At 36.3% G+C, this 18561-nt stretch overlaps 1 protein-coding gene across 1 annotated transcript in view; it reads left to right on the forward strand.

Moving 5' to 3' along the window:
- Positions 1-398: 398 nt before the first annotated feature.
- DHX36 (DEAH-box helicase 36) overlaps positions 399-18561 on the forward strand; it is a 42819-nt gene continuing 24656 nt past the window's right edge. Inside the window, exons 1-9 of the mRNA XM_010952015.2 lie at positions 399-714; positions 6242-6366; positions 7146-7377; positions 8905-8943; positions 10546-10716; positions 12435-12514; positions 13713-13787; positions 13915-14081; positions 15532-15613. Coding sequence (XP_010950317.1) covers positions 457-714; positions 6242-6366; positions 7146-7377; positions 8905-8943; positions 10546-10716; positions 12435-12514; positions 13713-13787; positions 13915-14081; positions 15532-15613 — 1229 coding nt within the window. The 5' untranslated portion in view covers positions 399-456. The remainder of the gene's footprint in view (positions 715-6241; positions 6367-7145; positions 7378-8904; positions 8944-10545; positions 10717-12434; positions 12515-13712; positions 13788-13914; positions 14082-15531; positions 15614-18561) is intronic.

Here is an 18561-nt window from a genome sequence, read left to right on the forward strand (position 1 = left end):
GAAAAATAGTGCACTCATTTCACTCCTTTAGGGAGTTTAGGAGACAAAGTATTCGATCCACAGGTTCTCTTACTGTGCCTATGACGTTTACAGGGCCTAAAGGAAGCAAACTCTGGATCTTATCAGGAGAAATAAGAAAGTAAAATCCAAAATCCGTTTCCTCACATGTTGGGCATCGGGAAAGAAAACCTGCGAGCCACCTGCTGGCTATCCCTCCAAAGGTACAAAAGTAAACAACTGAAGGCGTAACAAAAGGGATTTCACCTGCGCGGATCCCGGGACCCACAAGGCTGGCGGCCCTTGACGTCACCGGAAATAGCTGCTTGTGACGCTCAATGTCCCTCCCCCTCGCGCTGGGCGCCGGAAGCAAAGCGGAAGTGGACGCGCACCCGCTTCCGGGCCCGGTCGCCATTTCCAGCGGTTGCAGGTTGTCACGGGTTGAAGTCCGCTGGGACAATGAGCTATGACTACCATCAGAACTGGGGCCGCGATGGCGGGCCCCGCAGCTCCGGCGGGGGTTATGGAGGAAGCTACGGAGGGGGCCATGGAGGAGGCCATTCGGGGAACCGAGGCTCCGGAGGTGGCGGCGGTGGAGGAGGAGGGGGTGGTCGAGGCGGCCGAGGCCGACATCCCGGGCACCTGAAAGGCCGCGAAATCGGCTTGTGGTACGCGAGGAAACAAGGACAGAAGAACAAGGAGGCCGAGAGGCAGGAGGTAATCTGAGACTCGGTAGTGGAGGGAAATGAGGCAGGACAGGTTTTGTTTTCCATCCTGCCGCCCCTTTTTTTTTTCTTTTGTTTTTTAACTTTGTTTTTTATCTGCTGCATGTGCTTTATGAACTGCAGGTGGTAAATCTTTCTGTAGCGGATATTAAAGCGGTTACCGTTGGCCATGAGCATCTCACTTGAAGCAGTTGAGATTTATGCGGGCCGGGTGTACACTTTCGCTTCTAAGACATGAGAGCCGGGGACAAAACAAATGTTAAATTCAGGGTCCAACCGAAAGTAACTTTATTGGGGTGTCACTGTCATAGTATCTTTGGCTACCCTTTCCCTTAAAATAATTAATGTCACTTTAACTGAACTTCTTTGCCTGATGAACTCTAGCTGCTTAATACATAAGATACAGGCTTGCGCGGAAACCATCAAGCACTATTTTGAATATAGATCCTTCAGAAAAGTAGTCCAGCTTTCAGTTTTAGTATTAAAATAGGCACAAACTAAGGTTTTTTGATTTTACGTTGGGCTTGGGAGGTTTCTGCTAATTAGCAGCTTCTCTTTGAGAAGGAAACCTAGGATCCTAGAAGTGGAAGGAATTTCAAGAGGTGATTTGGCTTAGTCTCTTCTCTTCAGGTTGGTAAGTGTTCATTTGATTTGTATCCTGAAGAGTTGTAGTAAAGGAGACATTAAAGTTCCCTGAGTGGTCCGTTCTGATGATTACAATAAAAATAATAATTATTATTATGTGTATATATGTGATTAATCCGAAGTTTTCTTAACATAAGCTTTAGAACACTTTTTAGTAACTTTAAAAGCATCTTTCATATTAGATACAGAGTGTAGAATCGCCATTTAAATCGTTCCATTTCTTTACTTTTCTTTTATCTGTGTCATTTTTGTTGAATGGGGAGAGGGCATTATCCATTTATCTTCACAACTTATTATACACTTCTCTTTAAAGAAAAAAAAAACAGCGTATTTCTTTGACAACCAAAAAATTAACTTGTTCATTGAGCAAACTTTTTTTTTTTAAAAGTTATTGGAAGCACATCTAAGTCATCTTAAAATTGGAAGAATAACTGAGTAATTAGTGTTAAAGGATGTACAGAGTAACTTTCTAAAAACCCTATCAGGGTCAGAAGAACGTGTTCAGGGAACTGAGACAAGGCATGGGTGTGGAGAGTAGTGAGGAGGGTAGAGCAGTGACTCACACTTTTGACCACTTCCCATAAAAAAGAATATATTTTAATTTGCAACCCAGTACTCACAGGTGTATAACTGAACAAAAGTTTTATAAAATAATATTAATACTTAATTACCTGTACATTGCCCTGGGGCTTTTGTTGTTGTTGGTTTTACTTTTCTGCCCTCTTTTTTAATACTGGTCATGTTCCTTTAATTTTACAGATGGCAGTATGAAAGGTCCTGGACCAGAAAATAAACAGGCTTTGAAATTTACTGACTTTTCCCTAAGAGCTCTAGCAGGCCATTAAAACGTTTAAGCAAAAAATGAAATAATTGCATTGTGTTTAAATTTACTCTGGGTAGCAATAAAAAAAGAGGCAGTCCTGGAATAGGGAGACCAGTTAAGTAGATCTTGCAGTCGTTAAGGTGGAAAATGACAGCTTGAATTAGGACACAGGCAGTGGAGATAGAGGGAAGTGGACAGCTAGAAGTGATTTAGAGTCAGAGTCAATGATTTTATCTGGAGGGAAGGGGAAAGAGGTGTGAATGAATGGCACTTTAATGACTATATGAAGAATAAGCTTGATGGAGAAAGACAACAGACTCAGCTTAAGGATACTGAGTCTGATAGTATAGAGCATACAGTTGGTGATTTCAAGGGGTAGAAGGCTACGTGGACCTGACGCCTAGAGGAATCTAGACTTCAGGTGAACGTTTGAAAGTTTGTGGGCCTTTGGATAGTAGTTGGGATATAGAAGTGAAAGAGGAGTGGACGCAGGCCTGAACTCTGTAGACCACTGCTTCTCAAACCTGAATCACCTGGCATCTTGTAAAAATGTAGAATTGGGGTGGGGCCAGAGATTCAATTATTCTAACAGGCTCCCAGGTGATGTCAGTGCTGCTGGTCTGCAGATCACTCAGTCTGTTCCGTGTAGTACAAGAAAATGTAAGGTATGAGCCAAGGAAGAGAAGTTTGCAAAAGAATCTAGGAAGAAGCAGCCAGAGAAGAGAAAAGTAAGGAGATGGATGGAATCCAGGCGTATTGCTTAGGGAGAAAAGAGTGGATTAAGAAGAGAAGTAGTGGTGGCAAACATTGCACAGATGTCAAGTAAGATAAGAGGTCAGAGTGTCCTGGACTTAGCAGCAAGATAATTGGTAACTTTGGTGAGAGCCCTTTTTGTGGATTGGTGCAAGTAAAAGCCAGATTGCAGTGGGGTTGCTGGTGAAGGGGAAATAGAGACATGGGGCACTGTCAGGCAGTTGGAGAGATTTGTGTTCAAGTTGATGTACTTGATGGTAAGGAGCCAGTGGAGAGGAAAAGTAAATCAGAGAAGACTAAATTATGATGCCGTAGTTGTAGACAGTCCCCAGATCTTAATGGCTTATAGCAACAAAGGTTTGCTTTCTCCTCACATTGCTTGACCATTGGAGTTCACTTGAGAGTTCTCATTATGAGAATGAGGTGCACAGAGCCTCCACCCATCTGGAGTGTTACTTTTTGGTGGCAGCAGGGAGGAAATACAGTAAATTGCCCCTAATTCTTAGAAACTCCCATTCACAGTCACATGGCCATAGAAATACATTTCTACTTTATATCTGGAAAGAAGCATATTTTGTATATATTGATATACAACCTGAAGACTGCTAGAGAGCGAGAAGATAAATCTCAATAGGAGTTAGCCTTGGGTGGAAGGGAGTGGGCTGCAGGGCTTTAGTAGAAAGATTAGCCTTAAGTGGGAAAGTGGACTCCTCTTCCAATTTAGCAGAAAGGAAAAGAGCAAAAGATGGGTTCTGAGACAGGTGGGTGTGGGTTTGGTGGCAAGCAGTTGAGGACTTTTCCTTTCGGTTTTGTTTTCTTCATGAAATCTTGCGTGTGAAATATTGAGGGTGAACAGGAAAGTGGCATGGGGGTGGTACAGAGAATGGGGAAGGTTTGAAACAGTTGCTGATAATTAGAAGCTGATGAGATGGACAATTTGCTGGGCATCATTGAGATCGCCTTTGCCAGGAATTTATAGTTAGAAGCAGAAAGATTATTTGAGGATGTCCAGAACGCCAGAGAACTGATCAAAAAAATCAAATACCTGGATAAAAATATATTAGCCATGAAATATAAAATGTGTGTCTGAGATTCTTCAGGCAGAGGGGGTGAGGTAGAGTGAAGGACAGTGGAGCTGGAGGAACGTTAGGAGAGAGGCAGCCTGCAAAGAAAGGCCAGATCCAGATTTGGAACTTAAGCATTCCCACATTAACTGCCCACAGCCTGTGGACCTCATTGTGCAGAGAACCTCATTCAAAATAATTTATTTTTAAAAATGTAAACTGTGTTTTAATTTAAAAGTATAAATTTTTCAGGAGCTGTTTCATTTTTCAGTCATCCTGCCTTTTTGTGGATATCTAAAATTCATAGAATAAGATGCTAGTAGAGGTAGAAGTTTCAAAATGTAAATTCCTGTTTGATTGAAGAAATGCTTTAGTGTGAATGAGCTTCAGTGGAAAAGAAATCACTCTTAAAATTACCTAATCTTATCTTTGCCTTTTTGAAAGTGAATGAAAGAAACTATGGCTTTGAGCCCTTGAGGTGTTCGGAAAGGGCGTGAAAATTAAGGAAGCTGTGCTTGAGAATGACTGTCCTGGGGCTTCCCTCTCAGGAGGCTTTAATCAAAGTATTGCTGAGGATTCTTAAATTTCTAAGGCCAAGAAAGAATGTAGTAATCCATCACTATCTTTTGTAGGTACACAGAGCAGCAAGTATTAATATGTGCTGAAGACATTAGAGAATTTAAAGCATAGGGCAAAAATGTTCTAGTAATGAACCTTTGTGGTGGTTCCCAATACTGTCCTCAGGTTCCATGATTCACTAGAAGGGGTCACAAATCTCTGAAAAGCTGGTGTACTCACAGTGACTGTTATTAACAGCAAATTATTACAGATTAAAATTGGCAAAAGCAAACGGTGCAGAGGGTAGAGTCCAGGAGAAACCAGGTGCAAGGTTCCAGTCCTAGTGGAGAGGGCATAGCCTGTACTACAGAGAAAAGATACATTAGTCTAATATATTAACCATTTTAAAAAGATTTCTATGCAGTACAGTTAATAAAAAAAGAAAAATTTGGACTTTAGTGTCTTGTCACTAAATAGATTTTGCTGCAGTTTGTAATTTCCTACTGCTTTCTTATCAGCTAGCATTTTGCTCTATTGGACGTTTCAATTGTATGAGCCTAATGATGTCTTTAGAAAATCCTTTAATAATTGTCAGCAGAAGTCTTCTGGAATTCCCCAAAGATCTCATTGCATTCTTTTTGTGTGTGTTTTATTTCTTGAAAGACAAAAATGGTTTAACACAAGGTTATACATGCTCATTGTAAAAGACAGACTCATGCATCCATTTGATAGACTTCTCTGGAGGATCTGCCATGCACCAGAATTATATCTGGGAGAAATTTTGCAAAAAGTATACAATTTGAAAAGTGAATAACCTTTTAAAAAATTAATAGTAATGAAAACAAGATCCTATTGCACATACTGTCTGCAGCTGCTGTTTTCATTCAGTACCTTGGCCATCTTTCCTGTCTGTACTCTTGAAGAAAAAAAATCTTTCAACTACTGGGTTTACTTATAGTTCAGCTAATTATAATTTGTGATTGTAAAAGAACAGTCTTTGAAAGTTCTTGTTGTGTATAGTGTAACTCATATTTTCTCTTCCATGTATTCAATACCTAGAGAACAATGTAATTCATATTTTTCTCTCTCTTTTTAATTTAATCTCATTCTCTGAGGCAGCTGCATCATTTGGATTATCATTTTCATGAGCACTGATCATTTTATTTATTCATTCTGAGATCAGCCTTCTTACTCTCCAGTTTATTCCTCCTTACGCTATAAGACATTTAAATGTTCTTAAAATGCTCATTGCACCCAAGATAGTATTTCCAGTTTTTATCTTTTGTTTTTACCAGAACATTTGGGTTTTAATACATTTAATTGTAGGTATCTTTTAAAATTTAAGATAGGGAAAGATCATGACAATTAGTATTATATGAGGGTGGGAAGTAAGAGAACCAAAGTTTTATTAAGGGACACAAATATAATTTCTTTGGCAGTAAGATTAGTGCTAATTTTACAGACATACAGTAGAAAATGGTCCAGAAGGATAAAAATGTTAACATTAATTAGATCTAGGAGATGGAATTGGTTCAAGAGGGCAAGTTTGGGGTGCTTAACTTTTATATATGTTTGTTGAACATATATTACTTTGCCTTTAATTGTTTTAGTTGTCAAATACTTTTGCACATGCTTTCTCATGTCAATAAGGATGCTTTTTCCTTTGCACGAAATAGAGAGCTGTAGTACATATGGATGAACGTCGAGAAGAGCAGATCGTGCAGCTGCTACATTCTGTGCAAGCTAAGAGTGATAAAGATTCGGAAGCACAAATATCCTGGTTTGCTCCTGAAGATCACGGGTAAAACAAAAAGTATTCTTTTAAAAAAATGAGCAAAGACTGATACTTCTTTTATATCATTGGCTAGAAAAAAGATAATAAAAATAACATCCCTAGACTTTTCTATAAGTGAAATTTCGCCTCAGAGTAATCTTTTTTCTCATGTAGATTAAGAAGATTTGATGAAAAATTTAAAAATTTGGTGACTTATTCCCACAGGAGAGCTAAATCTCTATCTAGATATGAGATTTATTGCATTATTATTTTTTGTTCTTCGTATCCATCATCTTTGTATTTCTGAAATTCTCTTGTGGGGGGTGTCTGCAGGAAGTTAAATTGCTGCTGTTTTAGGAAAATCATGGGAACTGTATCATTGGGGGAAAATTAGAAGTAGTTTTTCTGGGACTGTGTAATGTAACATACCATTTATAGCTCAGAAACGGTGAAGAAACTGAAGTTGTGAAATGAAACAAGGCTTAGAAAATTAGATAAAGAAAAACACTAAATCATTGCAGTGGAGGAATGACTAATTGTGTGGATTTTTATTTTTTTAACTACCTCAAGGACTAACTTATATGGCAACATATCTGGTCTCTTTGTATAGTGGAAAAATTTGAATTCATTATAAGAATTTAAGTATTTTCAAATTGCTCTACTAAGAAAAAAATAAAGGCTTTTGATTTTGGTGATTTTGAAATTATTAAACAACATATTGTTTTGCTTTGTTTCAGGGCTTGAGTGTCTCTTCATTTAATCTTTTATCTTTTTCTTCCTTTTGTTTTGTGTGTGTGTCAAAATAGATATGGTACTGAAGCTCCTGCTGAGAATAAACCAAACTCAGTAAAGAAAATTGAGGATCAGGAAAAAAAATTAATAAATCAAGAAAAAAGGCCATTTAGAATCAGGGACAAATATATTGACCGTGATTCTGAATATCTTTTGCAAGAAAATGAACCAGATGTAACTTTGGACCAACAGTTATTGGAAGATTTACAAAAGAAAAAAACTGACCTTCGGTATATTGAAATGCAGGTAATGGAAAGCAAGATGGGAAAAAAATTTACTTACCTCTCTGGCAGTTGATAAAAATGTATTTATGTTTAGAGTTACCTGCATGGTATGTAGATCAGTGAGATTACTCAATAAGCCAATCTCTGGGAATTTTTTCCCCCTACAGTGCAGAAAAGTTGTAGGAATGGAATTACACCTAAGTAGCCTGTCTCATCTACAACAGTTTATATAGTGAGAAGAAATATTTGAGAAATGGTAGTACAGATGGAAAAAAAAAAATCACTCTTTTAAGTTTAACTTCTTTAGGCCATTTTAATGAGATATCATGAGACAAGGTGGTTAGTATTGTAAAGTTTCTTCTTTTAGAACATCCAGTCCAAGTTTTTCCTTTTACAGGTGTTAGAATTAAATCCCTCAAAAGTTATATGATGCTTGTGTTCAACATCTTAAAGACACAACTGTGACAGCTGAAATTCTCCTGAGTTTTTCCAGTATTTTCTTTCCCTGCTAGGCAAGATTATTTTGAGGTCCTTTCCTGTTAAAACATAAAATTGAATACTTTGTGGATGTTCTAGAGATAGATATAATAAAACGTTCTCTTTCTTAAAAGAGGGAATTCAGACTACTGTGTCTTTAGTATGCAAATATGTACTGCCATTTTTGAGAAAGGCAGGGGATCACATCTTCTGTGGGAAAGAAAGGCTCTGTTGACTGTCACAGAAGGTTGGATATCCTCCTTAGAACAGATCAGCTGAGGTTGTCTAGGGACCAAATTGTGTAGCTCTTTGATGCCTTTTGATTGAAAATACGATTTAAGGACAGAGGAGATTTCAAGATGAATTAATTCAGAATGTTTTAGTGGAGAGCAGAGCTTGTTTTATAGCCTTAGGAACAAGAAGAGTTAGCTTCTGTCTCTGCTTTGTATGGAGGACAGAACTTAAATATTATTGAAGATGAGCGACTGATCTAGTTCAGAGAAAGGAGAAGAAATGTGCAAAACATAAAACAGTTGATGGTCTTCCTGTTGGTCAGACACTTATAAATGCTTCACATGTACTATATCATTTGAACCTCTCAGCAACCCCCTGTACAAGAGATTATGCATGTCTGTTGCAAAGGAGGGAAAAGAATCTTAGGTTAAATGTCATATCTATGATTGCACAGCTAGTAATGGAATCAAGTCTAAAATCCAGGTGTGTTTAAGAGCTCAGCTTTTTAATCCTGCTTGGTAATATGCCATATTTTTTCTTTATGTTATAATTTATTTGATAAACATTGTTTTTCCACATACTAGATGCCTGTCATTATGCTATTTTCCAAAGACTAATAAGACATTCCCTGTCCTCAGTTTATGATCCCATTGCTAAGTTCATTAGTTCTTCTTTTTTTTTTTTTTAGTCTTTTTTTTTAGGTCTTGACATTTATAAGCTGTGAGGTATAAAAATACTTTTGGACTTCAACATGTTTGTTTATGATATATTCTATTTACCAGGATTGTAATTTAATTGCATTTCTTCTGTGAAGATTAAACTTTTTTTTTAATTTCAGCATTTCAGGGAAAAGCTGCCTTCATATGGAATGCAAAAGGTAAAATGAATATATACTATTTAATTTGATTTGCAAAATACTTAAATACATTTTTTTAGCTCTATATCAAGAGGAAATACAAATTAATGAACATTTCCCTAAAGGGTATTCTTTGAAGTTCATTTTATTCTTTTGAATTGTTGAAGGTTTAAAAAAAAAAAAAAACCAGTTGTGAAACAGTTTTCCTGAAATTTTCTTATATTTATGTCCATGATTAAACTCTTTAGAGTTTAAAAAATAGAATTTTCACATGTAAGTTGCTTTGGGTAAATATCCTTGCAGTTAATTAATTCAAGACCAAATATCTTTATATATATATAAACATATATATATATTTGTATGTATTTTTATTAAAGTATAGGCAGTTTACAATGTGTCAGTTTCTGGTGTACAGCATAATGCTTCAGTCATACATGAACATACATATATTTGTTTTCATATTCTTTTTCACCGAAAGTTACTATAAGATATTGAATATAGTTCCCTGCGCTGTACAGTAGGAACCTGTTGTTACAGATCAAATATCTTAATTAAAATTGGGGCACTACTGAAAATAAGTGCTTTAATTAACTTATGATACTGCCTCATACAGTCACCCTGTATAGAATAATGTAATAATATAATCTCCCATCTTCCTCTGACCTTGCAGCCTTCCTTTATTTTGAGTTTTCTTTGCTCTACGTAGCACTGATTGCCACCTGACATCTAGGTGTCGTCCCCTCCTAGCAAGTTCTTGAGGACAGTCTGTTGTTCACTCTGTGCCGCTCGACTGGGAACAGTGCCTGACGTTCTGTAGACCCCCAGTAAATATTTGTTGAATGAACGAATCACATTCTACTCAGTACCTGTCAGCTATAATTTCAGTGTTCAAACTTGGAACTTGTTCAGATATATGTGGTGTGTTAGTATAGATAAGAAATTTTTAAATGGTGGATTTTCAACTTAAATTGTTTTGAAGATAAAAATAACCCATAACACCCCTTTGAAGTAATGGGGTGGTTTTGTTAATAAAGTGAATATTAATTTAAAAATATTAGTGTCAGGCTAAAATTTTTAAGATCTTTCCCAAATAGATGGTTTTCCAGTTGTCTGAATTTTAGCCATTTGATTTAGGTATTTAAAACTTGCCTTTAATTATTTAAAAGGAAATAAATTATATACTTCCTTCTTCTCAAAAACAATATACAAAACTTGTCCTGCAGACAAAGCCATATTTATCAATTATATAACCCCCCTAATGTTTTCAGTAGTTACTTAGGTATCTGAGGATTAGCCTGGTATGCAATAGCCCCATATGTCAACATTCTTTTTAATTAATGTTAATTCTTATGCATGGACTTAAAAGTGGTCTCTTCTTGTTCTTGTCAGTGTGGTTTTCTTTAACATGCCTTGTCTCTGTTCTTTTTATAATTTGGTGCTGCTTACCTCTTGAAAACTGGTTGATCCAGATATCCAAACTGCCAGCATTGCATGTAACAGAATTTTAAAAGTATTAACATGCTTGTTAAAAACAATTACCTTGAATTTGGTAGATTTTGATAACTGTCTTTTCAGACTGTGTCAACATGTGACGTCCCTTACTTATTTTCCCTTTTGAAACAGGAATTAGTAAATATGATCAACAACCATCAGGTAACAGTAATAAGTGGTGAAACCGGTTGTGGAAAAACCACTCAAGTTACTCAGTTCATTTTGGATAACTACATTGAAAGAGGAAAAGGATCTGCATGCAGGATAGTTTGTACTCAGCCGAGAAGAATTAGTGCCATTTCAGTACGTAATCTCTCACTTTTTAAAATTCCCCACTTGGTTTTTTATTTTCCTTGTGTAGTCTTGCTGGAACTTACTGATTTTGAAGGTTGGGGTGATTCTTAGGTTTAGGATATGTTGCTGGGAAAGCAAAATTTGGTTAACAGATACTTGGTAGTAAAAACCAAAATATTGAATGACCTCTATCTTACTGATGTTAGATATTTAGGAGTTCAAGATAAATGATAAATCCAGACAATTTTTAGTATAACACTAAAAGAATGAAAAACTGCTAAGTGTTTATAGAATTGATTACACGCTTCAAATGATCTCCATTATTAGATGCTTTACATTTTACTTGATTCATTCAGTACTCTTTCAACTCTCTGGCTGGGGTTTTTTTATTTGTTTTTTTCAGTATATATAAATATACTAACTAGTAGTAACTGTATATCTGATTTTTTAATGCAGTTCAATAAGAGGGAATTTATCATTAAAAAAAGGCATTGTTTCAGGTTTGTCATGTAAAAGGTGTAAGTACATGTTTATTACAAATCACATTCTTTGGATTGTGTTTAGTTAGATGACCTAGCTAAATATGAGTTATATATTCTTTAAAGATGTTTGGGGTTTCTTATAACATTCACTGTATATAGTGCATTTATTTCAGTGTTACATAATTCTGTGTGTAAATTTAAATTATGAAGATTTCTGATTGTATTTGGTTTTATGATTGTGCTATTTATTACACCTCTAAGTGATTTAATTCAGAATCTGTGGTCAGGAACTGCATTACCAATTATGGCAGTATTTTGGAAGAACTACAGTATAAATTTAATTTAAGAGATACTATTAAAAATAAAGCAGTAATCTTTGTGGGAGGATCATATTCCTGGAAAAGGTGTAAGTTCACAAAACGGTGAAAAATAAGGCATTTTTGTCATAACACTATTATATAGCTAGACTTAAGCTAAAAATCAGATCTTACCATTTTCACTAGTATATGCATATATATATAGATGTTAAAGAGAAATGCTAATTAGGTTTATTTTTTTTGCTTGTTTTCCAAAGATTTGTTGATATTTGAATGGGCAGTTTAATAAGTAGTAAGAAGTGAAGTGATGATCTGTCAGAGTATACAGGATATAATGATTGGTAAATTTTACTTCTGAAATATTATTTTTTAAAAATAATGTCATTTTTCTGTTTCTAATGTTATAAATCACTGTTCTATCACACGGTAACAGCTGCTTACTTTTAGTTACACAGATCTGTATTGGATTATAAGATTTCATCTATCCAGAGCTTATCTTTGGCTGCCATAACTTTAAGAGTATAACCAAGCACTAGGAATTAAGCATATCAATCGCTATTAAAGAAACATGAAAAAAAGTATCAGCATGTATTTACTCTCAAATTATACACAAGTGTTAGAAGTTTAGATTATGATTTCCCAGTTTCTTTAAAAAAGCAGAAAGGTAGAGAGGATCCTATAGAAAGTAACTTTGAAAGTAATTACGAGAGAGAATTTCAGAGGAAATGAAAATTAAACATAAGCAGCGGGTAGTCTTCAGTTCTTAAGGGACACAGTTTTAGATACTTCAGATTTTAATATGTTTGTATTTTATTTAACTCACATGAAAATCTAATAAATTGTATTTCAGCAGTTCCAGATTTTCACAGATGTTCAGGATATTTGTTCTAAAAGAAATGATTTCTTTGTGACTGCATTTTAATTACAGGTTGCAGAACGAGTGGCTGCAGAAAGGGCAGAATCTTGTGGCAATGGTAATAGTACGGGATACCAGATTCGTCTACAGAGGTAAAGTATGTTCACTTCTGTTTACAGGTAGATTTTAGTGAAACTTCGAAGTTTCAAAGAAAGATTCAAAAGGAAGATTTTTCCCCCATTTTTGTGATATTACTGTTACAATAAGCATTTTAAGTAACTGCAGCATAGGAGGCTTGCAACCCACAGAATCATTTTTTTAACCCAAACTCAACTGACTTCCCAGTCACTAAACGGAAGTTTAATCCCCTAAGTCTTTTGGTCTTTTTTGGAATGTTAATGGTTATGCCTTTAAGAAGAAATCACCCAGGGGGGTGGAGGGTGGGAAGGGATAGACTGGGATTTCAAAATTGTAGAATAGATAAACAAGATTACACTGTATAGCACAGGGAAATATACACAAAATGTTATGATAACTCAGAGAGAAAAAAATGTGACAATGTGTGTATATGTCCATGAATGACTGAAAAATTGTGCTGAACACTGGAATTTGACACAACATTGTAAAATGATTATAAATCAATAAAAAATGTTAAAATAAGTCATCAAAAAAACCCCCAATTTATTCATGAACTTAATCGATTTGTCAGTATATCTTTCTTTAATAGCATATAACTGATACTTTCTGAAATGTGTGTATATGCTTTTTCAATAGGGACTTAACATCAAAATATTCCATAACGTTTCTACATTCATTTCCAAAGTTATATATTTTGTTCAGTAAAATAGAAATTTTACCTCTTTATGAGACTCTTCTCAATGGGACATAATACTTCTTTAATTGAGAAAATATTTTTGTACAGTTGCTGCTTGGTGAGCCCAGAAAAAGATCTTCCAAGTAGAAGATATCCCTAAAGCCTATGTTTTGTTTGAATTTTAAAATATTTTAACCCAACTAATTATAAAATACTCTTTTAAATTGCATTTAGAATACTTTTGCTCTGATAAATAATTTGCAAAATAAAACCATCAAGCAAGTTGAAAAAAAAAAAAGAAGAAATCACTAACATTGTATCATAACAACAAAAATAATGTATAATGAACTTGAATGCGGTATTTCTCATTACTCTTATCATAGTAGGCATTCCTGTAAGTAAAAAGTTAAGTATGAAGGTTTTCATTAAAACGGGAAGCATTTTTTAAATTGAAGATTTTCTTTTAAACTTCTGTGGTACTTAGTAATTTACTAGTAAAGAAAACCAAGAATTAACTCGTATCTTTTCATTTATAGTCGGTTGCCAAGGAAACAAGGTTCTATCTTATATTGTACGACAGGAATCATCCTTCAGTGGCTTCAGTCAGACCCGTGAGTATGTTTCATCCTAGGATATTTAGTTAAATAATTAAATTGGGTTTTATTAATTTATGTAAAAGAAAAATGGTTCCATTTTTGAATTTTGTGCTGAGTTACCAACTTTACACTTCTGCTTTAGGCATTTGTCCAGTGTTAGTCATATCGTGCTTGATGAAATCCATGAGAGAAATCTACAGTCGGATGTTTTAATGACTGTTATTAAAGATCTTCTCAGTTACCGACCTGACCTGAAAGTAATACTGATGAGTGCAACATTGAATGCTGAGAAATTTTCAGAATACTTCGGTGAGTAAAATTTTTGATTGTTACTTTTGGAAGTTATCATAAAGCCACTGAATTTAGAGTTAATTAAAAAAAAACTAATACAGTGCTAGGTGCAGTGTAGTCAAAATGAATGTTTAGCCGTTCATTTCATTTAAATAGTCGCTTACCCTCTAGTCTCACGAATTGGAGAACTGGACTTGCTTTTTGTTTGTTTTGGTTTGTTTTTGAGGGGGATCTGTTTAAAGAATGGTGGCATTGTCTCTGGCCTCATGGTGAAGACATGTAGCCTTTTGGTGCTACCACCAGATAATTAAGGTGATATTAATGAAGTCAAAAAATAGATTTGAATAATTTTATAAACTTTTTTTGTTATTCTTCTGTGACTTATGTCATATCACAAGCTAAGATGGCAGTTTGCTAATAACAGTAATAACTAGCTACCATACTGGAACACCTTCATTGTGCCAGGTAGTATATTTGGCATGTCTTCATTAATCCTCATAATAACCTTGTGAGGTAGGAGCTATTATTCTCATTCTTACAGATGAGAAAGGAGCCTCAGAGCAGTTAAATGTGACTTACCCAGGGTTACATACATAACACAGGATCAAGAGGATTTGAAACTAGTTTTGATTAGCTTCATAGTACATTCTTTTAAAATTATGCCTCACTGTCTCTCCTGCTAATAATTGTTGAGGAAACGTTGTGAAACGGGAGGGAGTTAAAATGGAACAGAACTTTGTTTAATGTGCTTATTGTATTCAGCCCAGTTGACCCTCAAAGGCTTATGAGATTAGTTGAGCGTATTATGTCTTGGCTTTGTCTTTGTCTCTGTCCTTTTTGATGAAATCCAGAGCTAACACTGAGTAAACTTAGGCAAGGCAGAGGCACAGTTGTGGTGCCACCTCCAAAGTAGGTGGTGCCATACTTTGATCTCTGCTGCGTTGTTGGCTATTGTTTACAGTGTGTACAGTTTATTTGGTACAAAACACATAGCATTTAAATAATAGTACTAAGAGACTTTTTTTTTTTTTTTACTATGATTACTAGCGATTCTAAAATAGTAAGCAACAATTTAATATTTGGTTAGGTCTCTAATTCTTTTCTTTCCTTAACTCTGGGTACCACGGGGTAGATTTCACTAAAACTTAGATTCTGATGGCACCATCTTGGCCAACTTAAAATGTTCTATTCTTTGGTATCCTGGGTTACTTTGTAGAACTGTGAGATGCGCATACAAGTTCGGTAGCAGTAAACTGATACTGAGTAAAGGTTAGACTGCTGCTTTTTATTCAGCTAGATAGTGGAAATACAAAGTAGAGCTATAAAAGTTTTAGTGCCATTTTCTGAAGTTAAGAAAAGTAATGGAGTCATTGTGTTATTTAAAGTCTTGGGTTTTTTGTTTCTGGGTGGGTTTTTTTTTTTTTTTTGAATATTTGAGTCTAGATTTATGTTTTATCTACCATAATAGGAAACTGTCCAATGATACACATACCTGGTTTTACCTTTCCGGTTGTGGAGTATCTTTTGGAAGATATAATTGAGAAAATAAGGTAAGTAAATATTACGAACTAAAAAAGGTTAAAATGTACTAATATGTCACCATTCCTCTGTCAAACTTTAGTCTCAGAAACCACTTCTTCTAAAACATTGTTTTTCTTTAAATCAGGGATTCCCAAACTTGGTTGCGCATTAAAATCACCTGGAGTCTTTTAAGATCCAGATGCCACATTCAGACTTCATACCTTAATTACCTTACAAAGTCTAGGCTGGTGGCCAGGCATCAGTGTTGTTAACAGATCCCTGGGCAGGAAAGTTTGGGGACCTCTGTCTTCAGTGCTGAACCTCTCTTCTGGTTTCCTACCTGGTTTTCATTCTTTTTACTGGCTTTCATTCCCCACCCTTTAAGTATGGTTTTCCCTTAAAGTTCTCATTAGACTTTTTCAGCCTTTTATGATTTCACTGTGCAATCCTATTTCCATGACCATAGTTCATGTTTTCACAGCTTTCAGAACTGAAGCTCTTCCTGAACTCTAAGCTTGCTACCTAACTCTGTACTCAACAGCATTCCAGTACCACAGATTCCTTGAACCTCACATGTTTCAAACAAATATCATGATCTTATATTTAAATCTCATCATCCTTCCACCAAAAAAAGTAAAACAATGTGTGTTGCTTAGTATGTCCTGTAACAGTTACTGCTGTTATCCTCCACCCAGCTGGCTGAGCTGTCGATCAGAAGAGCTGGTATTTATCAAGCAGTTATGTACCAGGGTCTGTTAACTGCTTTACATGCTTAGTAAGCAAGCTAGTCTAAGTCATTCCTTATCCCATCCCACTTTCCCTCACAAAAACCCTGAGAGTTTTCTTCTGTAGCATTCTCATTTTCATTTCTTCTGCTTAAGGACCTTTTTTTTAATTTAATCTCTCCTGTGTTAATATAATAGTCCCTCTGTTGGCACTGTGGTCTTCATTCTCACAACTGCTGGCATCTGTTTTCCCCAAAGATCGGGTCATGTGAGCTTTCTCCCTGAGGCCGAGCCTCTTGAGATTTCTCCTCAAAAACTAGTTTGTCATGGCCTGGAGCAGAGCACCTCAGCTGTATGCCCAAGTTATTGATCCCCTCAGCACTGGCCGTTAGCTGCTAGCAGGCTTCTCAAGAGGCTGTACAAAATTATGTCTGTATTCCTTGACGAGGTGGGGCTGGGAAAGTACAGACTCATAGAATCAGGTTCCAGCTCCTTAGCCAGTCACCCCCAGTCTCTTTACCAGCTGGCCCCACCTGCTTTTTCTAGGCTTACGCATCCCATCGTCTGTCCCTCCTAAATACACTATTCCTCCTGTGCCAGCTTGTGCCCTTTCTTTCATGACTTTATGCTTTGTTGCATGCTGTTTCCTCCTTTTAGAGTTATATTTGCCACCTTCTCCATCTCCTTTCACCTAGAAACTATGGGTGATGTAAGAACAAATCCTAGCTTTGCTGCCCATTAAGCTTCCTCTGATACCTCTCACAGAGTGAATTACTTTCTCAACAATATTTCCAGAGTACTTTTATCATATCTCTTACAACACTTACCTTATTGACATGTAACGTATCTCTATATTTGCCTCTTGTACTAGATTTCAAATTTTCAAGGTCAAGGATTTTGTCCTGTTCATCTTTGTAAGTAGTCCATAGCACAGTGCCTGACCTATAGTAAACATCTGAGTAACTGCATCTACAGATGTAGAAAGAAACATTTGTGCTGATATTTTTCAAGACTCCACAGCTTACTTGTTAAAGGAGAAAACCAGGAAGTGTTAGTGGGAAGGTGAGAACAAAGATCCGGCTGCATATTTTATGTGGAGAAAAGTCAGCTGAATTTTGAGTGGACATTTATTTAACAGATATTTTTTGAACTTTATGGCTTGCACTGTGCACTAAGATGTGAGGGTAAAACAAGGGAAAGATTCCCTCACCCTCAGAGCTTATATCTAGATAGGGAGACATACAAGCTTTAACTCCAAGGTGTGACTGACCAGTTCTGGGAATTGAAGAGTATATTGAGGAATAAATTTATAAAGCAGAGATAGGCTGGACAAGTCAGGAAAGCCGTGAAATTCAGAGTAGTAAAGAGGGAAGTGTGTATGTTAGGGTGGAATATATAAAAGTGAAAGAGTGTATGTTGGTCTTCTGTGCTCTGGTTTTATCATCGGTGCTCATAAATTTGTATGCTCTCCCTTCTCAGTTCCACTTTTACTGTGTGTCCCACTTCCTACCAAGCACATTTACCAATTATTCTCTAAAAGAAATAGGCAACAGCTTGCAATAATGAAAGCAAAGTTTTAGGGATCAGTAATCTAAAATTACATAAAGATGAATTGCTTTCTTAAGCTCTCTAGAAGGCAGGGAATGTACAAGGCATTGTAGTTAAAGAGGAGGGGGCGTCTCTTGAAGCAAGGGGATGGTATCTATGCATTTGTCAGCTCTAAAAGGGGAATTGAAGGAGGGTGGTTGTTGAAAAAAAGTTTTTAGCAGAGGTCCTCAGCTATTTTCTTCCCAGAAGAAGAGCTGCACTACAGGGAAGTAAGGAAGAAAGCAGGGTGAGATGTTATGGAGGGTTGTGATTGGGTGTTTGGTTGGGGGGGGGGTTTAAAGGTGACCTCTATGTTTGGAATTGCTGGGAAGGGAACCAGCTGTGGGTCCATCCTGCTGACTAGACCAATCTCTGTCTCAGGTTGCCCTACCTCACGTTGGTGCCTCTATATGTATCGAAGACTTAGGGGAATCCTGGGTCACAGGTACTGAATAGGGAAGGGGATTGATGAACACTTTGGGGGTGTCTGCTATGTTTCAGACACTGTGCTTTATTACTTTTTAAAAATTCTCATGCCAGTACTGGTTTAAGTGTATTAATCTCTCAAATAAGAAACTAAAGGCCAGAGGTTTATACCTTGCCCAAGGTCACAAAGCTAGTCAGTGGCAGAGCGAGGACATCAGAACCGTTCTGTGACTCACAAA

Source organism: Camelus bactrianus, chromosome 1 (genome assembly GCF_048773025.1).
Source record: "Camelus bactrianus isolate YW-2024 breed Bactrian camel chromosome 1, ASM4877302v1, whole genome shotgun sequence".
Taxonomy (NCBI): domain Eukaryota; kingdom Metazoa; phylum Chordata; class Mammalia; order Artiodactyla; family Camelidae; genus Camelus; species Camelus bactrianus.